The sequence below is a fragment of the Pseudorasbora parva genome, chromosome 14 (assembly GCF_024679245.1).
Source record: "Pseudorasbora parva isolate DD20220531a chromosome 14, ASM2467924v1, whole genome shotgun sequence".
Classification (NCBI taxonomy): domain Eukaryota; kingdom Metazoa; phylum Chordata; class Actinopteri; order Cypriniformes; family Gobionidae; genus Pseudorasbora; species Pseudorasbora parva.
The window spans coordinates 3,366,174-3,385,408 of NC_090185.1; the positions used below are offsets into that span (position 1 = coordinate 3,366,174).

General features: G+C 39.4%; 1 protein-coding gene across 1 annotated transcript; it reads left to right on the top strand.

The window, feature by feature from the left end:
• The first annotated feature begins 5,125 nt into the window (after nucleotides 1-5,125).
• Nucleotides 5,126-18,672, top strand: LOC137040804 (SLAM family member 5-like). Its single transcript, XM_067416574.1, has 5 exons — nucleotides 5,126-6,026; nucleotides 6,190-6,480; nucleotides 18,018-18,332; nucleotides 18,425-18,562; nucleotides 18,662-18,672. Exons 1-5 carry the CDS (start codon nucleotides 5,789-5,791, stop codon nucleotides 18,670-18,672), a joined length of 993 nt encoding a protein of 330 aa, XP_067272675.1. The 5' UTR covers nucleotides 5,126-5,788.
• Nucleotides 18,673-19,235: the final 563 nt, after the last annotated feature.

A 19,235-nucleotide genomic window follows, 5' to 3' on the forward strand; every position in this document is an offset into this window, starting at 1 on the left:
GACAGCCAGCTGTGACATGATGATGGATTATTATATCCGTTTAAAAGAGCATCTTAAGTAGGAAGAGACTCGTGAAGGACACCAGCTGGACAGACACAGAATTACACCTAAACTTCACAGTTAGGATCCTTGATGTAGATTGGCTGCTTCTACGCTTATGTTTAATATATTATTTCATTAGTATTTAACTTCATATAAAGCATATTTAAAAAATAAAAATTAGGAACGTAACATAATTTAAAGAAAACTACCTCATATGTAGCTGACACAGGCAAAGGTTATAAAATAAAGAAAGAAATACCCAGAGGTAACATTGTCCTCTTCATAACCCTCCTCTTATTCATCAGTCTCAACTGTCTGAACCCCAGATGTCGTTCTTTATACATAAAAATTAGTTACATTTATATAGCTTTTGATAACATATTCCTTCTGTTTTGGGTGTTAATATTTAGGGAAGAAGCATGAAGATCTGATGAGAAGACTTCTGCATTGGGGGATTATTTTCAGCACAAGTGATGCATCAAGAAGCACAGCTACATGCTGCAGCCAATGGAGGAGCCATCAAATCATTAGTTAGCTCTAATCCAACACTTAAAGCTGAAATATGCTGGGTGACAAAAAGCTGTAACCAGCCTCTATTCCTATAAATCATGTTATCAGAGTCTGTGTCAGTGATGTTATGTAGTTTTTGATTTAGCTTTCCTGTTGTGTTCTAGCTTTTGCTGTTAGGTTGTTTTTGGTTCAGTTCTCCTCCATGTCCTGCCTGTTTGTTTCTAAGGTTACTAATAGTTTGATTGAATCGTCACAGGTGTTTCACATCAGTTCGATGTTGCGTTAAGTTAGGTTATTAAGTTTGTGTGGTTCCTAAGTTGCATGTAAATAAATACTAAAATGCTTGCGTTCAGATCCTTCATTCTTCCTTCATTGGGACTGCATTTTATAATGAGGGGCGGCAGTGGCTCAGTGGTTCATGTAGATTGTCTACAAACCAGAAGGTTGGTGGTTCGATCCCCGGTTCCATCTGACCAAGTGTCGAGGTGTCCTTGAGCAAGACACCTAACCCCAGCTGCTCCCGACGAGCTGGATGGCGCCTTACATGGCTGACATCGCCGTCGGTGTATGAATGGGTGAATGTGAGGCGATATGTAAAGCGCTTTGGATGGCCATAGGGTCTGTTGAAAGCGCTATATAAATGCAGTCCAGTCCTTCATTGCAACCAACCGTAGCAGAAGAACGGATCATAGCATGGATCTATCAGCAGTGAAGATTCTCCTCCTCTCTGAGGGGAAAATGTTTCTCGAGGCTCACACACAAAGATCCTGAATCTGTTCCAGTGAGAGAAGTTCCAGAGTCTGTTCCAGTGAGAGAAGAGCCAGAGTCTGTTCCAGTGAGAGAAGAGCCAGAGTCTGTTCCAGTGAGAGAAGAGCCAGAGTCTGTTCCAGTGAGAGAAGAGCCAGAGTCTGTTCCAGTGAGAGAAGTTCCAGAGTCTGTTCCAGTGAGAGAAGAGCCAGAGTCTGTTACAGTGAGTGAAGTTCCAGAGTCTGTTCCAGTGAGAGAAGAGCCAGAGTCTGTTCCAGTGAGATAAGAGCCAGAGTCTGTTCCAGTGAGAGAAGATCCAAAATCTGTTCCAGTGAGAAAAGTTCCCCAATCTGTTCCAGTGAGAGAAGTTCCAGAGTCTATTAGAAGTTCCAGAGTCTGTTCCAGTGAAAGAAGATCCTGAGTCTGTTCCAGTGAGAGAAGTTCCCCAGTCTGTTACAGTGAGAGAAGATCCAGAGTCTGTTCCAGTGAGAGAAGATCTTGATTATGTTATTGTAAAAGAAGATCCAGAGTCTGTTCCAGTGAGAGAAGAGCCAGAGTCTGTTCCAGTGAGAGAAGAGCCAGAGTCTGTTCCAGTGAGAGAAGATCCAAAATCTGTTCCAGTGAGAGAAGTTCCAGAGTCTATTAGAAGTTCCAGAGTCTGTTTCAGTGAAAGAGGATCCTGAGTCTGTTCCAGTGAGAGAAGATCCAGAGTCTGTTCCAGTGAGAGAAGATCCTGATTATGTTCCTGTAAAAGAAGATCCAGAGTTTGTTCCACTGAGAGAAGTTCCAGAGTCTGTTCCAGTGAGAGAAGAGCCAGAGTCTGTTCCAGTGAGAGAAGAGCCAGAGTCTGTTCCAGTGAGAGAAGATCCAAAATCTGTTCCAGTGAGAAAAGTTCCCCAGTCTGTTCCAGTGAGAGAAGTTCCAGAGTCTATTAGAAGTTCCAGAGTCTGTTTCAGTAAAAGAAGATCCTGAGTCTGTTCCAGTGAGAGAAGATCCAGAGTCTGTTCCAGTGAGAGAAGATCCTGATTATGTTCCTGTAAAAGAAGATCCAGAGTTTGTTCCACTGAGAGAAGTTCCAGAGTCTGTTCCAGTGAGAGAAGATCCAAAATCTGTTCCAGTGAGAAAAGTTCCCCAGTCTGTTCCAGTGAGAGAAGTTCCAGAGTCTATTAGAAGTTCCAGAGTCTGTTCCTGTGAAAGAAGATCCAGAGTCTGTTCCAGTGAGAGAAGTTCCAGAGTCTGTTCCAGTGAAAGAAGATCAAAAGTCTGTTACAGTGAGAGAAGATCCTGAGTCTGTTCCTGTGAAAGAAGATCCAGAGTCTGTTCCAGTGAGAGAAGTTCCAGAGTCTGTTCCAGTGAAAGAAGATCAAAAGTCTGTTACAGTGAGAGAAGATCCTGAGTCTGTTCCAGTGAGAGAAGATCCTGAGTCTGTTCCAGTGAGAGAAGAGCCAGAGTCTGTTCCAGTGAGAGAAGAGCCAGAGTCTGTTCCAGTGAGAGAAGATCCTGATTATGTTCCTGTAAAAGAAGATCCAGAGTTTGTTCCACTGAGAGAAGTTCCAGAGTCTGTTCCAGTGAGAGAAGAGCCAGAGTCTGTTCCAGTGAGAGAAGAGCCAGAGTCTGTTCCAGTGAGAGAAGATCCAAAATCTGTTCCAGTGAGAAAAGTTCCCCAGTCTGTTCCAGTGAGAGAAGTTCCAGAGTCTATTAGAAGTTCCAGAGTCTGTTTCAGTAAAAGAAGATCCTGAGTCTGTTCCAGTGAGAGAAGATCCAGAGTCTGTTCCAGTGAGAGAAGATCCTGATTATGTTCCTGTAAAAGAAGATCCAGAGTTTGTTCCACTGAGAGAAGAGCCAGAGTCTGTTCCAGTGAGAGAAGATCCAAAATCTGTTCCAGTGAGAAAAGTTCCCCAGTCTGTTCCAGTGAGAGAAGTTCCAGAGTCTATTAGAAGTTCCAGAGTCTGTTCCTGTGAAAGAAGATCCAGAGTCTGTTCCAGTGAGAGAAGTTCCAGAGTCTGTTCCAGTGAAAGAAGATCAAAAGTCTGTTACAGTGAGAGAAGATCCTGAGTCTGTTCCAGTGAAAGAAGATCCTGAGTCTGTTCCAGTGAGAGATGATCCTGAGTCTATTCCAGTGAGAGAAGAACCAGAGTCTGTTCCAGTGAGTGAAGTTCCAGAGTCTGTTCCAGTGAGAGAAGAGCCAGAGTCTGTTCCAGTGTGAGATCCTGAGTCTGTTCCAGCGAGAGAAGATCCTGAGTCTGTTCCAGTGAAAGAAGATCCTGAGTCTGTTCCAGTGAGAGATGATCCTGAGTCTATTCCAGTGAGAGAAGAGCCAGAGTCTGTTCCAGTGAGTGAAGTTCCAGAGTCTGTTCCAGTGAGAGAAGAGCCAGAGTCTGTTCCAGTGTGAGATCCTGAGTCTGTTCCAGTGAGAGAAGATCCTGAGTCTGTTCCAGTGAGACAAGTTCCCGAGTCTGTTCCACTGAGAGAAGAGCCAGAGTCTGTTCCAGTGTGAGATCCTGAGTCTGTTCCAGTGAGAGAAGATCCAGAGTCTGTTCCAGTGAGAGAAGAGCCAGAGTCTGTTCCTGTGAAAGAAGATCCAGAGTCTGTTCCAGTGAGAGAAGTTCCACAGTCTGTTCCAGTGAGAGAAGATCCTGAGTCTGTTACAGTGAGAGAAGATCCTGAGTCTGTTACAGTGAGAGAAGATCCCGAGTCTGTTACAGTGAGAGAAGATCCTGAGTCTGTTCCTGTGAGAGAAGATCCTGAGTCTGTTCCTGTGAGAGAAGAGCCAGAGTCTGTTCCAGTGAGAGAAGAGCCAGAGTCTGTTCCAGTGTGAGATCCTGAGTCTGTTCCAGTGAGAGAAGATCCAGAGTCTGTTCCAGTGAGAGAAGAGCCAGAGTCTGTGCCTGTGAAAGAAGATCCAGAGTCTGTTCCAGTGAGAGAAGATCCTGAGTCTGTTCCAGTGAGACAATTTCCCGAGTCTGTTCCAGTGAGAGAAGTTCCTAAATCTGTTCCAGTGTGAGAAGTTCCCGAGTCCGTTCAAGTAAAAGAGAAGGTCCCAGGTCCATTCCAGTGAGTCCATTCCATAGTTCCAGAGTTCTGTGTAAATGAATATTAATACTGCTTACTGCACGATATATCCCTTTAGCATGAATATCATGATGTGCGCATTCGCAATAGTCACAATATTCACTTGCTTTATGTTGTTATTTTTTGTTTATTTTGTTGCTTGTTTGCTTTTTTTATTTGATTTTGCAGGGTTTTTTCATGGTATATCTAGTGTTAGTCAGATTAGTTGTTTGCATCTTGAAATAAATATTTGTTCTGTATCACTCTGTGGTGTGTTTCCTTTTCCTGTTTAGAAATTAACTGAGCCTTTAAATCACATTTGTAAAGCTTTATGATGCATAAATAGTCCTTACTTTAGATAAGCACACAAACAAAGTGAATACTAATAAACTAACAACTACTTTTATAACTTCCTGAACTAATCATGAATTATAGTCGGAATACATAATAATAAAGCATTTGTTTACACACTGAGTAACTATCACTACATGTCTAAATAATATGTATTAAATAATTTATTAATCATTTATTTACAATCACAACTCCTAAATAACTGGTTTGTAAATAATGTAATACTTGATTTAGAAATTATAAATTGGTCATTAATAAAGTACGAAAATACAATTATCAAAAGCACATTATAGATATGCTTATAAATCAAGAACAAAGCCTTTACAGCTGTATTTATAAACTGCTTGTGTCTATTAATGCTTTATAAATGAAGAATCGACTATTTATTAATGTTAAACTAATGATTCATAGCGTGAGTTATTACAAAGTGTTACTACAAAATCCTCTAGCCACAGAAAAGCACCGGTATATCCATATATAATTAAATATAGTCAACAGTCATTTCATTGAATAAGGTTTCCTCAACAGAGTAATGGTCAAAGTTTTGACTCATCGTGCATTGTGCTTTGTGAGCTCTCTGATCATCGTTTGGGTTCTGGTTGTAGCCTCTCCGTGAGCTTCGGTGGAGACAGATACAAGATGTTATAAGATATTACAAGACATATCCTTAAAGTTGTCCTCTTCATATCGAATAACAGTGCTGATATTCTCTGTCCCTATTGGGTCTCTGGTTTCTTCAACTTTGACTGCATAAAATGCATCTCCTACTTCTCTGGTTATTTCTTCTGTATCTAAAGTGCTCATTATTTCAGTTACCTGATTCTGAATTTTCTGGTTAGTGTGAGATGCATTACAGGGAATTATTATTATTTTTTTTAGTTCTCTTTTCATACATCATCTTTTGTACTGCAGAATATTATTCACTTCACATTAAAATGTATACAAGTATTTTAGTGAAGCTTCATCAAACCAACATCAAGAGATTTTAAAGCTTTAATCTGTGAAAAACTCTTCAGGTTCTTCGGATTATGAAGTGAAGAGCGTGAAAAGAGGAGATTCAGTCACTCTAGACTCTGATTTCACTAAAATGAAGGATGATGATGAGATTCAGTGGAGGTTTAGAAACACTGTAATCGCTGCAATCAATAAACGGGCCGACAGCTTCACTGTATATGATGATGTTCTTGAAGGGAGATTCAGAGACAGACTGAAGCTGGACAATCAAACTGGATCTCTGACCATCACAAACATCACAATCAAACATGCTGGAGAATATGAATTTGAGACCAACACTAAGAGGGTCATTTTTTTTCTTACTGTCAATGGTGGGTTAAAAACATTTACACCTGTTTTTTAATGACAAAATTAGAATTAATTCATACACAATTTTGTTTCTTTTTGTTGTTTTATGATAATGTTTATTTCAAATGTTGAACTATTTAATTTAATAAACCATTATAATCTGTTGATCTGTTTTGAATGATTCAGTGTCAGTGATGGAGGGAGATTCAGTCACTGTAGACCCTGGTCTCACTGAAGTGAAGGATGATGATCAGACTGAGTGGAGGTTTGAAGGCACTTTAATCGCTGAAATCAATGTAACGGCCGACAGCTTCACTGTATATGATGATGTTCTTGATGGGAGATTCAGAGACAGACTGAAGCTGGAAAAACAAACTGGATCTCTGACCATCACAAACATCACAATCAAACATACTGGACTTTATCAACTACAGATCAACAATTACTGGCCTTTTTATGTCCATCTCTCTGTCTACGGTGAGCTAAATATCAGTTTCACATGTTTTATTTATTACAGTGAGATCTACAAAAGTATCTTATCATGAATAATTAGATAAAATGACTAATTCCCTTACTGTTTTACATTAAAGAGTTAGTTCACCCAAAAATGAAAATGTGATGTTTATCTGCTTACCCCCAGTGTATCCAACATGTAGGTGTCTTTGTTTCTTCAGTAGACCAGAAATGAATATTTTAACTCCAACAGTTGCTGTGTGCCAGTCATAATGCATGTGAATGGGAAACAACTATATATATATATATATATATATATATATATATATATATATATATATATATATATATATATATATATATATATATATATATATATATACAAAAGTCTTCTAGTTCTTTAAGATTTCTGGGCCAACACAGTCTCACCCCTACTCGTCAAATGTTGCCGAACGGTCAAGGGACCCTGACGTCAGCTGTTGACGCACAGGGTACCCCTAAATCGCCATTTTTCGACGTACTGGGTAATCCACTGATTTCAATGAGAAACCTAGGACGTCATAAACAGACGTGTTGGGCATGTGAATGTTATCGTTATGATGGAATATATTGGGTTATAATTTTTACATTATGACATGTTGGAGTGTGATTCTCAATTTAATCAGCCAGCACAATTGTATTTACATTTATTTACGCTATGATACACGTTTGAAACAGCAGTCAAACCCCACCCCACCCTAAACCTACCCATTTGCGTATTATATGATATAAAACACAGACTGTAACAGACAACAGGCACACTTTATTGAAAAAGTCCAACTATTCCGAGGCCAAACGATTGAATTGTGTGAAGAAAAGACCCAAAAGCAATCACCGTCTCTATCCGCGCCGCGCGCCGCGCGCCGCGCGCGCCCCGGCGTCACACTGAAGACGCCACAGGTAGACCCCTCGGCGTCACGCGATGGACGAACTGGGAACCCAATTGCTTTCAGTGGGAAACCTTTGGCGTCAACATTAGACGGCAATTCTATCGGTATGAAATCGCGCTGAAGAAGTCTCATTCAGAACACATCGCGATGTTTGGCATCAGATCACGTGTGCCACATGTTGGTGAGTAGTCATACATATTATGTCCTAATATTTGATATAAAATATTTTCTGTTTGTCGTTCTCGATCATGTTCAGTCACTGCATTGTATCTGTCATCATCTCCACTGAGGCTTTGCATTTCTTTGCTTTCTAAATAAACACACCTTGCTAATAGGGTGATTAAACACTGTCACGTGACGTGCTATAGACCTTTAAACATTTGTTAATATTTAATAATAATTACTAGTGTAGTTCCAACGTGGCATTTGTAGTAGAAGCACAATAAAAAAAAAAAATAAATAAATTAAAAAAAACACTTGTCATGCATTTACCACAGTATTGGTAGTTTTAATGTGATATTTGTTGTAAATAAACAGTAACCACAACAATTGCCATGCTTTAAATGCATTTTAATGTAAAAACCAAATATTGTTATTTAAATAGTATAGTATATCCAGAGCTGTATTTGTATATGAAGAGTTCAGATGCAAAAGCCTCAAAAAGCCACTTCGGTCACATGACATCAGATATTCAATTATTTTTTCTTAATCAGATCAGTTGCACTGTTTATAACGTCCCGTTTGCATGTAAATAATTTATGTGATCACAAAATCAAGTGAGTTATCTACATTTTCAAACAAATTCTTATGATATAGCTTGCTATTACATACTTTTAACTGTCTTAATTTATATGTTTTAAAAACAATAGTATTTGCACAGAGTAAATGATACTTTCTTGTTTTACAGAAGAGAAGAAAGACCAGACCTTATATCGAAGCAAGCTAAGAAAATAAGTCCTTTGTTTAGGGTGAGGAAGCAAGATGGACATCTTGTGCCCGAAGAAGACAGAAAAGTGCGCAAGTCCATTGGTATGTCTTGTATTGAAGCAATGCTGTAATATGTAGTACAAAATTTGATGTTGATCTCTCAAAGGACTATTCATTTCAACAGTGATCATTCTTTCTACTCTGATAAAATACGTACCATTATTCATGTCTAAATATTTTAATAACTCCTAAATAAGCAAATGAGGTTCTGTATCTTGGATTTATTTAAAATGGTAAATATTTGTTTTCCCTTTTTGATACAATTATTATTACATTTTTGGCCTTCAGTTCTTAAAAACTGCACCGTCTTTTTGTCTTAGATAAAAGTAGACAAGTGTGGGAAAAAGCATTTAGTTGTTATAAACTCCATGTATTTCTCCATTGTTTTGTAGACCATGGATGGTTCTGGGTAGCTTTAGAAGATAATGAGTTGGGACATATTAGGAATCAAATAGTAAATGTTCTTTGAAATATCTTCTTCTTCTTAGTTCTTTCTAAAAGATCTACTGTTTAAAAGGTTGCTGTTGATATGGGTAAATTAGTTTTTGTTCAGTACTTGGCTAATATTATGGGCTGAAATATTATACATAATGCTTCAATGTGTATATTATTTTATGTACTGACTGCTGCTTTGTAAATTTAAATCAGGAATTGGCATTTCTGCCCATTTTGAGGTGGAGAGTTTACTGAAGAACATAGGTTAACCTGACTGTACATTAAACTTAATCTGAATTGTGTTTGTTGTTTTACTTTTAGACCAGGACTGGAGAACGCCGGATTATACGACTTCTTCCTCTGGTTGAGAAAAGGCGACACAACATCAGTGATCACATCATCTGTACATTGATTATACTGTAGGGTACAAGTGGGCGAACTGTTTAGAAGAAGAAGAACATGAACATGATAGAGGGAAGAGACAGAAACCAGTCTAGTTGTAATAATGAATCATTATTTTCCAACACTATATCAAATCTGTTTTCTGTATCATAGTTGACTGGATGGGATTATGTGGCACTCATTTGTGTGGCTTCAGCAGCTGTGAATGGATTAATATGATGTTAATGTGTTTTTTAAAACCCATTTTTATTTATCTTGAATCTAATTTGACTTTATTCTACTTTATCAACTGTATACTGTATCCTCCAATAAAGTGTTGAGTGATAAAGTATGGTGAGTATTGTGTATGGTGTTTGGTACAGTAAATACACATTCAACAAGTTTATTTAGGTTATCTAATTAATTACCAAGAATATTTTTACTTGAGAAGTAAACATTTTTTATCTGGTTATATTATATTTGGTACAATGGTCCAAAAAGTTGTATATACCTGCATGCTGTGACAAGTATGTCAGTTTTCAGTGAAATAAAGGGAAGGATTACAAACACTTCAAGCTTAACTGAAGATGATCCATGTTGATCATTCTGGTACATCTACTTCTGCAATAAAAATTAAAGCATGCACATTTTCGATGCCAGGTACGTGAAGAGGGTGTAGATGAAATTGTGACAATGTCTCTTGTTATTTTACTTAATGGTGCATGGTCCTATATTTAATAGTAATAATGAAGTGTAAATAATATAAATAGTTTTTGTTTACTCTGGAAAGTGGATAATGGCAAGTTGTTGCAGGTTCATCCATTATATTTATTAGTGTTTATCCATAAAATAAAATAAAACTTAATAATTATTATTTTACAACATTTCTTTTAAATATTTCTGTATTTCATCAGATGGTCTTACAATATCAAAACCTATACACAAGCATGACGTTAGAATAGAAAAGACAAAATACTCTGATATTTAAATGTGACTCAAAGTTTGTTGTCCGTGATGAGGAGAATAGATCTGTGTATGTTGTACTGCCCTTACACCTCCAGGGACCCAGAAGTGGCCCCTTGAAGAGCAAAAAAAAAGCATATTTCAAATGGCTTTAACTCAAAGTCTGGTTAGCGTATCACAGAGAAAATTGGCAGGACAACTGCATATGCAATGTTTACTAAATAATGTTGGCCACAGTTTTCAGACATATATGGAAAGCTGCCATAAAGGTTTTTTTAAAAGTGCTCACAGTAAAATATACAATTTCAGCTTGGCCCTCATATATGTCATATAGGTTTACACAATGAACATATTTTAATATCCAGTTGTCCATTAAATATGTTATTTACTTAACATTTATTGTTTCATTATGAAACCTTTTAAACTACATTACCCATATATCTGTCATTGTATCAATGCAATGGGAAACATGGCGCTGTAGTTCATAGAAGTGTGCAGAAATGCTTAGGGTTAGGGTTGGGTTCTCAGTAAAGGAGTCATTTCTCAGAACATAGCGACACTTTATAGTTAGCTTAACGTATTACTGACGTAATAACACCAAAACATACTTTGTAACATGAAACGCCGTTTTATATGAGTTAAAACAGATAGTCCAATCACAGCGCGTTCTGCGATAAAGTCACAGCCAATGACAACCCAGCTGAACAGAGGCGTCACACTTACTTGTCCATTTATGGTAAATTATATCACATCTCATCCGGTTCAACTGAAGGGGTAGATTCCTTAATGAATTAATATTTAGGCTAAATATTATATTTATTATAATAAATATTAAATATTATTTATTCTAAATATAGGCTAAATATTTATTTATTCTAATTAAATAATAAAACTCACATTTTAAAATGAAAGTCTTCTTTGTGTGGTTAAACTGATGCATAATAAATATATTTGAAAGAGAAACCTTTTTCTATGCAATGGTCTACAAGCATAAACTTCTTTAAGCCATCCTTTACAATCTGAACTCGTGAAATACTCGCAAATATAACAAAAGCACAATGAATGCACACAATTTTGTAAGCATATTCCAATATTTAATGTCAAACAGTTTAAATACAAATGTAGTGCCCATATATATATATATATATATATATATATATATATATATATATATATATATATATATATATATATATATATATATATATGCAAAAAAATAACATTTTACATTCTAAACTTTAATACTATATATTTGCGATTATTGTTCACTTTTATTGTAACTAAATTAAATGCCAATTAAAATAGTTGATGATTATTGTAAATGTTAACCATTTTCAGTAAGAAAATACTTCTATAAAGTACATTCATGTTACAGTTACATTAACAAGGTAGTGATATAATGATAGGTAGTGAAATAATGATAGAGGTAGTTATGGTGGACATGTACTTTAGTGACCATTGTAATAAAAGTTTTAATGAATAATTATTGATTTCAAAAGGTATTAACTCTCACTATCTTCATTTGTTCAAACAAACAACAAATGCAGAAATATACATTGGACTATAGCATCATGAAGTCAATGCATGACTAGAACTAGTGGATGGCAATAGATATGTCCTTCACTAAATCTCCTGATGATAAAGGCATAGGCAGACATCAAGAACAGTTTATGAATATTGGTTCTGCATATATCAAAGAGATCATAAGACTCTACAGACTCCACGTGAAGACTTTGAGACAGTGTGACAGAGCAAAGGGTGCACTTCACTGGAGATGTCCTATGCATGCCCAAACAACAACACCCAAAAACACTTATGAAGTGGACACCACCAGGAGGACGCACGAGACAGGGAAAACCAAGGAAGATATGAGACAGATGTTTCACGAAGACCTCAATGCCGGTGTTCCATGAGAAGATGTGAAAACGTGGCCACAGATCGAATATGTTGGAGGACACATGTTGCCCAATGTGCCCAGGACAGGACATGATGATGATGTTGTCAGTTTATACATAACTGTAGGATTTATTTCTGTAAAAAACGATGCATAATTAAATGTTAAATACATTCATGTAATAAGTTCACAGATATGTGTGCATTCCCATTATTAAAAGTATATAATAGCAAGCTATATCATATGAATTTGTTTGAAAATGTAGATAACGCACTTGATTTTGTGATCACATACATTATTTACATGCAAACGGGACGTTAATAATAATAAAAAATAATTGAATATCTGATGTCATGTGACCGAAGTGGCTTTTTGAGGCTTTTGCATCTGAACTCTTCATATACAAATACAGCTCTGGATATACTATACTATTTAAATAACAATATTTGGTTTTTACATTAAAATGCATTTAAAGCATGGCAATTGTTGTGGTTACTGTTTATTTACAACAAATATCACATTAAAACTACCAATACTGTGGTAAATGCATGACAAGTGTTTTTTTTTATTTTTTTATTTTTTTTTATTTTTTATTGTGCTTCTACTACAAATGCCACGTTGGAACTACACTAGTAATTATTATTAAATATTAACAAATGTTTAAAGGTCTATAGCACGTCACGTGACAGTGTTTAATCACCCTATTAGCAAGGTGTGTTTATTTAGAAAGCAAAGAAATGCAAAGCCTCAGTGGAGATGATGACAGATACAATGCAGTGACTGAACATGATCGAGAACGACAAACAGAAAATATTTTATATCAAATATTAGGACATAATATGTATGACTACTCACCAACATGTGGCACACGTGATCTGATGCCAAACATCGCGATGTGTTCTGAATGAGACTTCTTCAGCGCGATTTCATACCGATAGAATTGCCGTCTAATGTTGACGCCAAAGGTTTCCCACTGAAAGCAATTGGGTTCCCAGTTCGTCCATCGCGTGACGCCGAGGGGTCTACCTGTGGCGTCTTCAGTGTGACGCCGGGGCGCGGCGGATAGAGACGGTGATTGCTTTTGGGTCTTTTCTTCACACAATTCAATCGTTTGGCCTCGGAATAGTTGGACTTTTTCAATAAAGTGTGCCTGTTGTCTGTTACAGTCTGTGTTTTATATCATATAATACGCAAATGGGTAGGTTTAGGGTGGGGTGGGGTTTGACTGCTGTTTCAAACGTGTATCATAGCGTAAATAAATGTAAATACAATTGTGCTGGCTGATTAAATTGAGAATCACACTCCAACATGTCATAATGTAAAAATTATAACCCAATATATTCCATCATAACGATAACATTCACATGCCCAACACGTCTGTTTATGACGTCCTAGGTTTCTCATTGAAATCAGTGGATTACCCAGTACGTCGAAAAATGGCGATTTAGGGGTACCCTGTGCGTCAACAGCTGACGTCAGGGTCCCTTGACCGTTCGGCAAGATTTGACGAGTAGGGGTGAGACTGTGTTGTCTGGGCTGTCATGTCACGCACTGCTCTTTTAAGGTCTATCCATAGATTTTCAATTATGTTGAGGTCAGGAGATTGTGAAGGCCATGGCAAAACCTTTAGTTTATGCCTCTTGATGTAATCCACAGTGGATTTAGAGGTGTGTTTATGATTATAATCCATTTGTAGAAGCCATCCTCTCTTTAACTTCAGCTTTTTCACTGATGGCACCAAGTTAGCATCAAAAATGTGCTGACATTTTATTGAATCCATTTTTCCTTCTACTCTTGAAATGTTCCCTGTGCCACTGGCTGCGATACAACCCTAAAACATGATCGATCCACCCCCTTGCTTAACAGTTGGACAGAAGTTCTTATCATTAAATTCTGTGCCTTTTCTTCTCCAAACATACCTTTGCTCATTCCGGCCAAAATGTTCTATTTTAACCTCATCGGTCCACAGAACTTGTTTTTTCAAAATGCATCAGGCTTGTGTATATGTTCATTTGCAAACTTCAAACGCTGATTTTTGTCTCGAGGACGTAGAAGAGGCTTTCTTCTGATGACTCTTCCATGAAGACCATATTTGTACAAGTATCTCTTTAGTGTACCACAACTCCAGTGTCTGCCAGATCTTTCTGGAGGGATTGTGCAGTCAAACGTGGGTTTTGACTTGCTTTTCTCACAATCCTGTGAGCCGTTCTGTCTGATATTTTTCTTGGTCTTCCAGATCTTGCTTTAACTTCCACTGTTCCTGATGACTGCCATTTCTTAATTACATTCTGAACAGAGGATATTGGCATCTGAAAACGCTTTGCTATCTTTTTATAGCCCTCTCCTGCTTTGTAAGCGTCAACTATTTTCAGCTTGAGTTTTCTAGACAACTGCTTAGAAGAACCCATGGTGCTGATTGTTGGGGCAAGGTCAGAAGAGTCTGGGCATTTAAAACCTTTGAGATTGACATCACCTGGTCTATCCAGACGATGATTGAGAACAATCCATGGCACTGTCAGGTCTTAGCTTGCCAAAGGGGGCAGTACAAGGTATTAACTCTGCAGGGTGCCCAAACTTTTGCAGACACCATTTTTTTTGTTTTCTGTTATTTTGAAAGTGTAAATGATGGAAATAAAATCTAACTTTTTTTCATATATATTATAAGAATGTCTAATCTGTCATTTGATGCCTTTTGGAGATTTTTCCATCTTTTCTTGGCTTCTTTATGCACACTATTACACATTTTTTACTTGGGGTGCCCAAACTTTCAACTGTGTTTCTCACAGAAACCGATCGGTTTGTGTCTTAAGACATCAATGTGTCGTCAGGAGCAGTAGGATTTTGTGCATGTTGTCCAAGCATGTTTGTTTGTTTGTTTTGCTCATAGAATTGTTAACCATTTGCATTATTGTATGACTGGCACACAGCAACGGTTGAGTTAAAAATCTTCATTTGTGTTCTCCTGAAGAAACAAACACACCTACATGTTGGATGCCCTGGGGGTCAGCAGATAAACATCTCATTTTCATTGTTGGGTGAACTAACCCTTTAACAGCAGGCTGGCCCCACTTTATATTAGGTGGCCTTAAGTACAATGTACTTACACCAAAAGATAAGTACAATGTACTTACTGTGTTCAAATTGTATTTGCAACGCACTTTTGCTGATATTGAGGTGGGAAATGGGTAGAGTTAGGGACAGGTGTGGTGATATGGGTCAGTTTAAGGGTAGAGTTAGGGACAGGTGTGGTGATATGGGTCAGTTTAAGGGTAGAGTTAGGGACAGGTGTGGTGGTGTGGGTCAGTTTAAGGGTAAAGTTAGGGACATGTGTGGTGATATGAGTCAGTTTAAGGGTAGAGTTAGGGACAGGTGTGGTGACATGGGTCAGTTTAAGGGTAGAGTTAGGGTCAGGTGTGGTGGTGTGGGTCAGTTTAAGGGTAGAGTTAGGGACAGGTGTGGTGGTGTGGGTCAGTTTAAGGGTAGAGTTAGGGACAGGTGTGGTGGTGTGGGTCAGTTTAAGGGTAGAGTTAGGGACAGGTGTGGTGGTGTGGGTCAGTTTAAGGGTAAAGGTAGGGACAGGTGTGATGGTGTGGGTCAGTTTAAGGGTAGAGTTAGGGACAGGTGTGGTGGTGTGGGTCAGTTTAAGGGTAGAGTTAGGGACAGGTGTGGTGGTGTGGGTCAGTTTAAGGGTAGAGTTAGGGTCAGGTGTGGTGGTGTGGGTCAGTTTAAGGGTAGAGTTAGGGACAGGTGTGGTGGTGTGGGTCAGTTTAAGAGTAAAGTTAGGGACAGGTGTGGTGGTGTGGGTCAGTTTAAGGGTAGAGTTAGGGACAGGTGTGGTGGTGTGGGTCAGTTTAAGGGTAAAGTTAGGGACAGGTGTGGTGGTGTGGGTCAGTTTAAGGGTAGAGTTAGGGACAGGTGTGGTGGTGTGGGTCAGTTTAAAGGTAGAGTTAGGGACAGGTGTGGTGGTGTGGGTCATTTTAAGAGTAGAGTTAGGGACAGGTGTGGTGGTGTGGGTCGTTTTAAGAGTAGAGTTAGGGACAGGTGTGGTGGTGTGGGTCAGTTTAAGGGTTGAGTTAGGGTCAGGTGTGGTGGTGTGGGTCAGTTTAAGGGTAGAGTTAGGGACAGGTGTGGTGGTGTGGGTCAGTTTAAGGGTAGAGTTAGGGACAGGTGTGGTGGTGGGGGTCAGTTTAAGGGTAGAGTTAGGGACAGATGTGGTGGTGTGGGTCAGTTTAAGGGTAGAGTTAGGGACAGGTGTGGTGGAGTGGGTCAGTTTAAGGGTAGAGTTAGGGACGTGTGGTGGAGTGGGTCAGTTTAAGGGTAGAGTTAGGGTCAGGTGTGGTGGTGTGGTTCAGTTTAAGGGTAGAGTTAGGGACAGGTGTGGTGGTGTGGGTCAGTTTAAGGGTAGAGTTAGGGACAGGTGTGGTGATATGGGTCAGTTTAAAGGCAGAGTTAGGGCAGGTGTGGTGGTGTGGGTCAGTTTAAGGGTAGAGTTAGGGTCAGGTGTGGTGATATGGGTCAGTTTAAGGGTAGAGTCAGGGACAGGTGTGGTGGTGTGGGTCAGTTTAAGGGTAGAGTTAGGGACAGGTGTGGTGGTGTGGGTCAGTTTAAGGGTAGAGTTAGGGACAGGTGTGGTGGTGTGGGTCAGTTTGAGGGTAGAGTCAGGGACAGGTGTGGTGGTGTGGGTCAGTTTAAGGGTAGAGTTAGGGACAGGTGTGGTGGTGAGGGTCAGTTTGAGGGTAGAGTTAGGGACAGGTGTGGTGGTGTGGGTCAGTTTGAGGGTAGAGTCAGGGACAGGTGTGGTGGTGTGGGTCAGTTTAAGGGTAGAGTTAGGGACAGGTGTGGTGGTGTGGGTCAGTTTGAGGGTAGAGTTAGGGACAGGTGTGGTGGTGTGGGTCAGTTTAAGGGTAGAGTTAGGGTCAGGTGTGGGTCAGTTTAAGGGTAGAGTTTGGGACAGGTGTGGTGGTGTGGGTCAGTTTAAGGGTAGAGTTAGGGTCAGGTGTGGGTCAGTTTAAGGGTAAAGTTAGGGACAGGTGTGGTGGTGTGGGTCAGTTTAAGGGTAGAGTTAGGGACAGGTGTGGTGGTGTGGGTCAGTTTAAGGGTAGAGTTAGGGACAGGTGTGGTGGTGTGGGTCAGTTTAAGGGTAGAGTTAGGGTCAGGTGTGGTGGTGTGGGTCAGTTTAAGGGTAAAGTTAGGGACAGGTGTGGTGGTGTGGGTCAGTTTAAGGGTAGAGTTAGGGACAGGTGTGGTGGTGTGGGTCAGTTTAAGGGTAAAGTTAGGGTCAGGTGTGGTGGTGTGGGTCAGCTTAAGGGTAGAGTTAGGGTCAGGTGTGGTGGTGTGGGTCAGTTTAAGGGTAGAGTTAGGGACAGGTGTGGTGGTGTGGGTCAGTTTAAGGGTAGAGTTAGGGACAGGTGTGGTTGTGTGGGTCAGTTTAAGGGTAGAGTTAGGGACAGGTGTGGTGGTGTGGGTCAGTTTGAGGGTAGAGTTAGGGACAAGTGTGGTGGTGTGGGTCAGTTTGAGGGTAGAGTTAGGGACAAGTGTGGTGGTGTGGGTCAGTTTAAGGGTAGAGTTAGGGACAAGTGTGGTGGTGTGGGTCAGTTTTAGGGTAGAGTTAGGGACAGGTGTGGTGGTGTGGGTCAGTTTAAGGGTAGGGTTAGGGACAGGTGTGGTGGTGTGGGTCAGTTTAAGGGTAGAGTTAGGGACAGGTGTGGTGGTGTGGGTCAGTTTAAGGGTAGAGTTAGGGTCAGGTGTGGTGGTGTGGGTCAGTTTAAGGGTAGCGTTAGGGTCAGGTGTGGTGGTGTGGGTCAGTTTAAGGGTAGAGTTAGGGACAGGTGTGGTGATATGGGTCAGTTTAAGGGTAGAGTTAGGGACACGTGTGGTGGTGTGGGTCAGTTTAAGGGTAGAGTTAGGGACAGGTGAATATCTTGAATATCTTCATTCATCCTCATTTCTCTTTATTCTCTGATGTTTTCCAGCTCGTCTGCCTGTTCCTGTCATCAGCCGTAACTCTTCTCAGTGTTCTTCATCATCATCATCATCATCATCATCATCATCATCATATTGTTCATTGGTGTGTTCATCAGCGGTGAATGTGAGTCATGTGACTCTCTCCTGGTACAAAGGAAACAGTTTATTGTCCAGCATCAGTGTGTCTGATCTCAGCATCAGTCTCTCTCTACCTCTGGAGGTGGAATATCAGGATAAAAACACCTACAGCTGTGTGCTGAACAATCCCATCAGCCACCAGACTCAACATCTGGACATCACTCAACTCTGTCACACATGTTCAGGTACGGCAGCAACGCTGATATTAGTTGATGTCAGCGCTGATATTAGCGTTTATTGACTGAGCTGATCTCAGTTTGATGTTTTTATTCCTCAGTCCACTGTTGTGGTCCCACTGAAGCTGTGATCCGATTGGTCCTTGCTGCTCTGGTGGGCGTGGCTACTGTCATGATTGTGGTTTATGACATCAGATCCAGAAGAGCTGAACGAGATCAAGCTCATATTCACACATCAGGTACATGATTGATGATGTCATCTCTCACAAACTGATTTTGCATATATTAATATTTGTGAGATTTATTAATTTATGGCGTCATATTTTCATCTTTTTCAGGAAGTGCTTGACTCTAAAGCAGAACGCTGAACGTTAAAGATTCTTCAAGTGTGTTTTTGTCATAATAAATACTGATGATTGGTCACTTTATTGGTTATATTTTACTGCTCCGGCTGCCTAATGTATTTTATTTGTCAATTAAGTTTTCTCACTCTGAGGCAAAAAGAGTCTCTGCATGTTTTATTCCTGGAGGAATACAAACGTTATGTACATTTTAACACAGCTTTATTTGTAGATTTTACAGTCACTTCTTATATTCGAAAACATTAAAAAAACAATAATAATAATATTACCAATTTATGTAAACAGCAAACGTGAATGAAACATTTTTTTCTGTTTTTAAATTGTAGCCTGTAACTTCCTGACGCCTCGGAGCTTAATAGATCAGTGTATCGATTCATGATTCGTATCGTGTGTCAAACCGACAAACTTAATGATTCTTGATGGTGACTTTGGTGATCGGAACCACTGAACCGATACACTGACTCATAATGGTTCAAAACTTCAGGAAGCTGTTTTGAAATAGGCCATCACTATATAAGTCGTTATTATAGGTGTTGTTTTTTTGCACACA

Bases quoted from the DNA above. Each gene is read 5' to 3' on its own strand.
- LOC137040804 (XM_067416574.1), top strand. From the start codon at position 5,789: ATGAAGGATGATGATGAGATTCAGTGGAGGTTTAGAAACACTGTAATC. The intron at 6,481-18,017 runs GTGAGCTAAATA...GATGTTTTCCAG, and splicing joins TGTCCATCTCTCTGTCTACG to CTCGTCTGCCTGTTCCTGTC. The intron at 18,333-18,424 runs GTACGGCAGCAA...TTTATTCCTCAG, and splicing joins ACTCTGTCACACATGTTCAG to TCCACTGTTGTGGTCCCACT.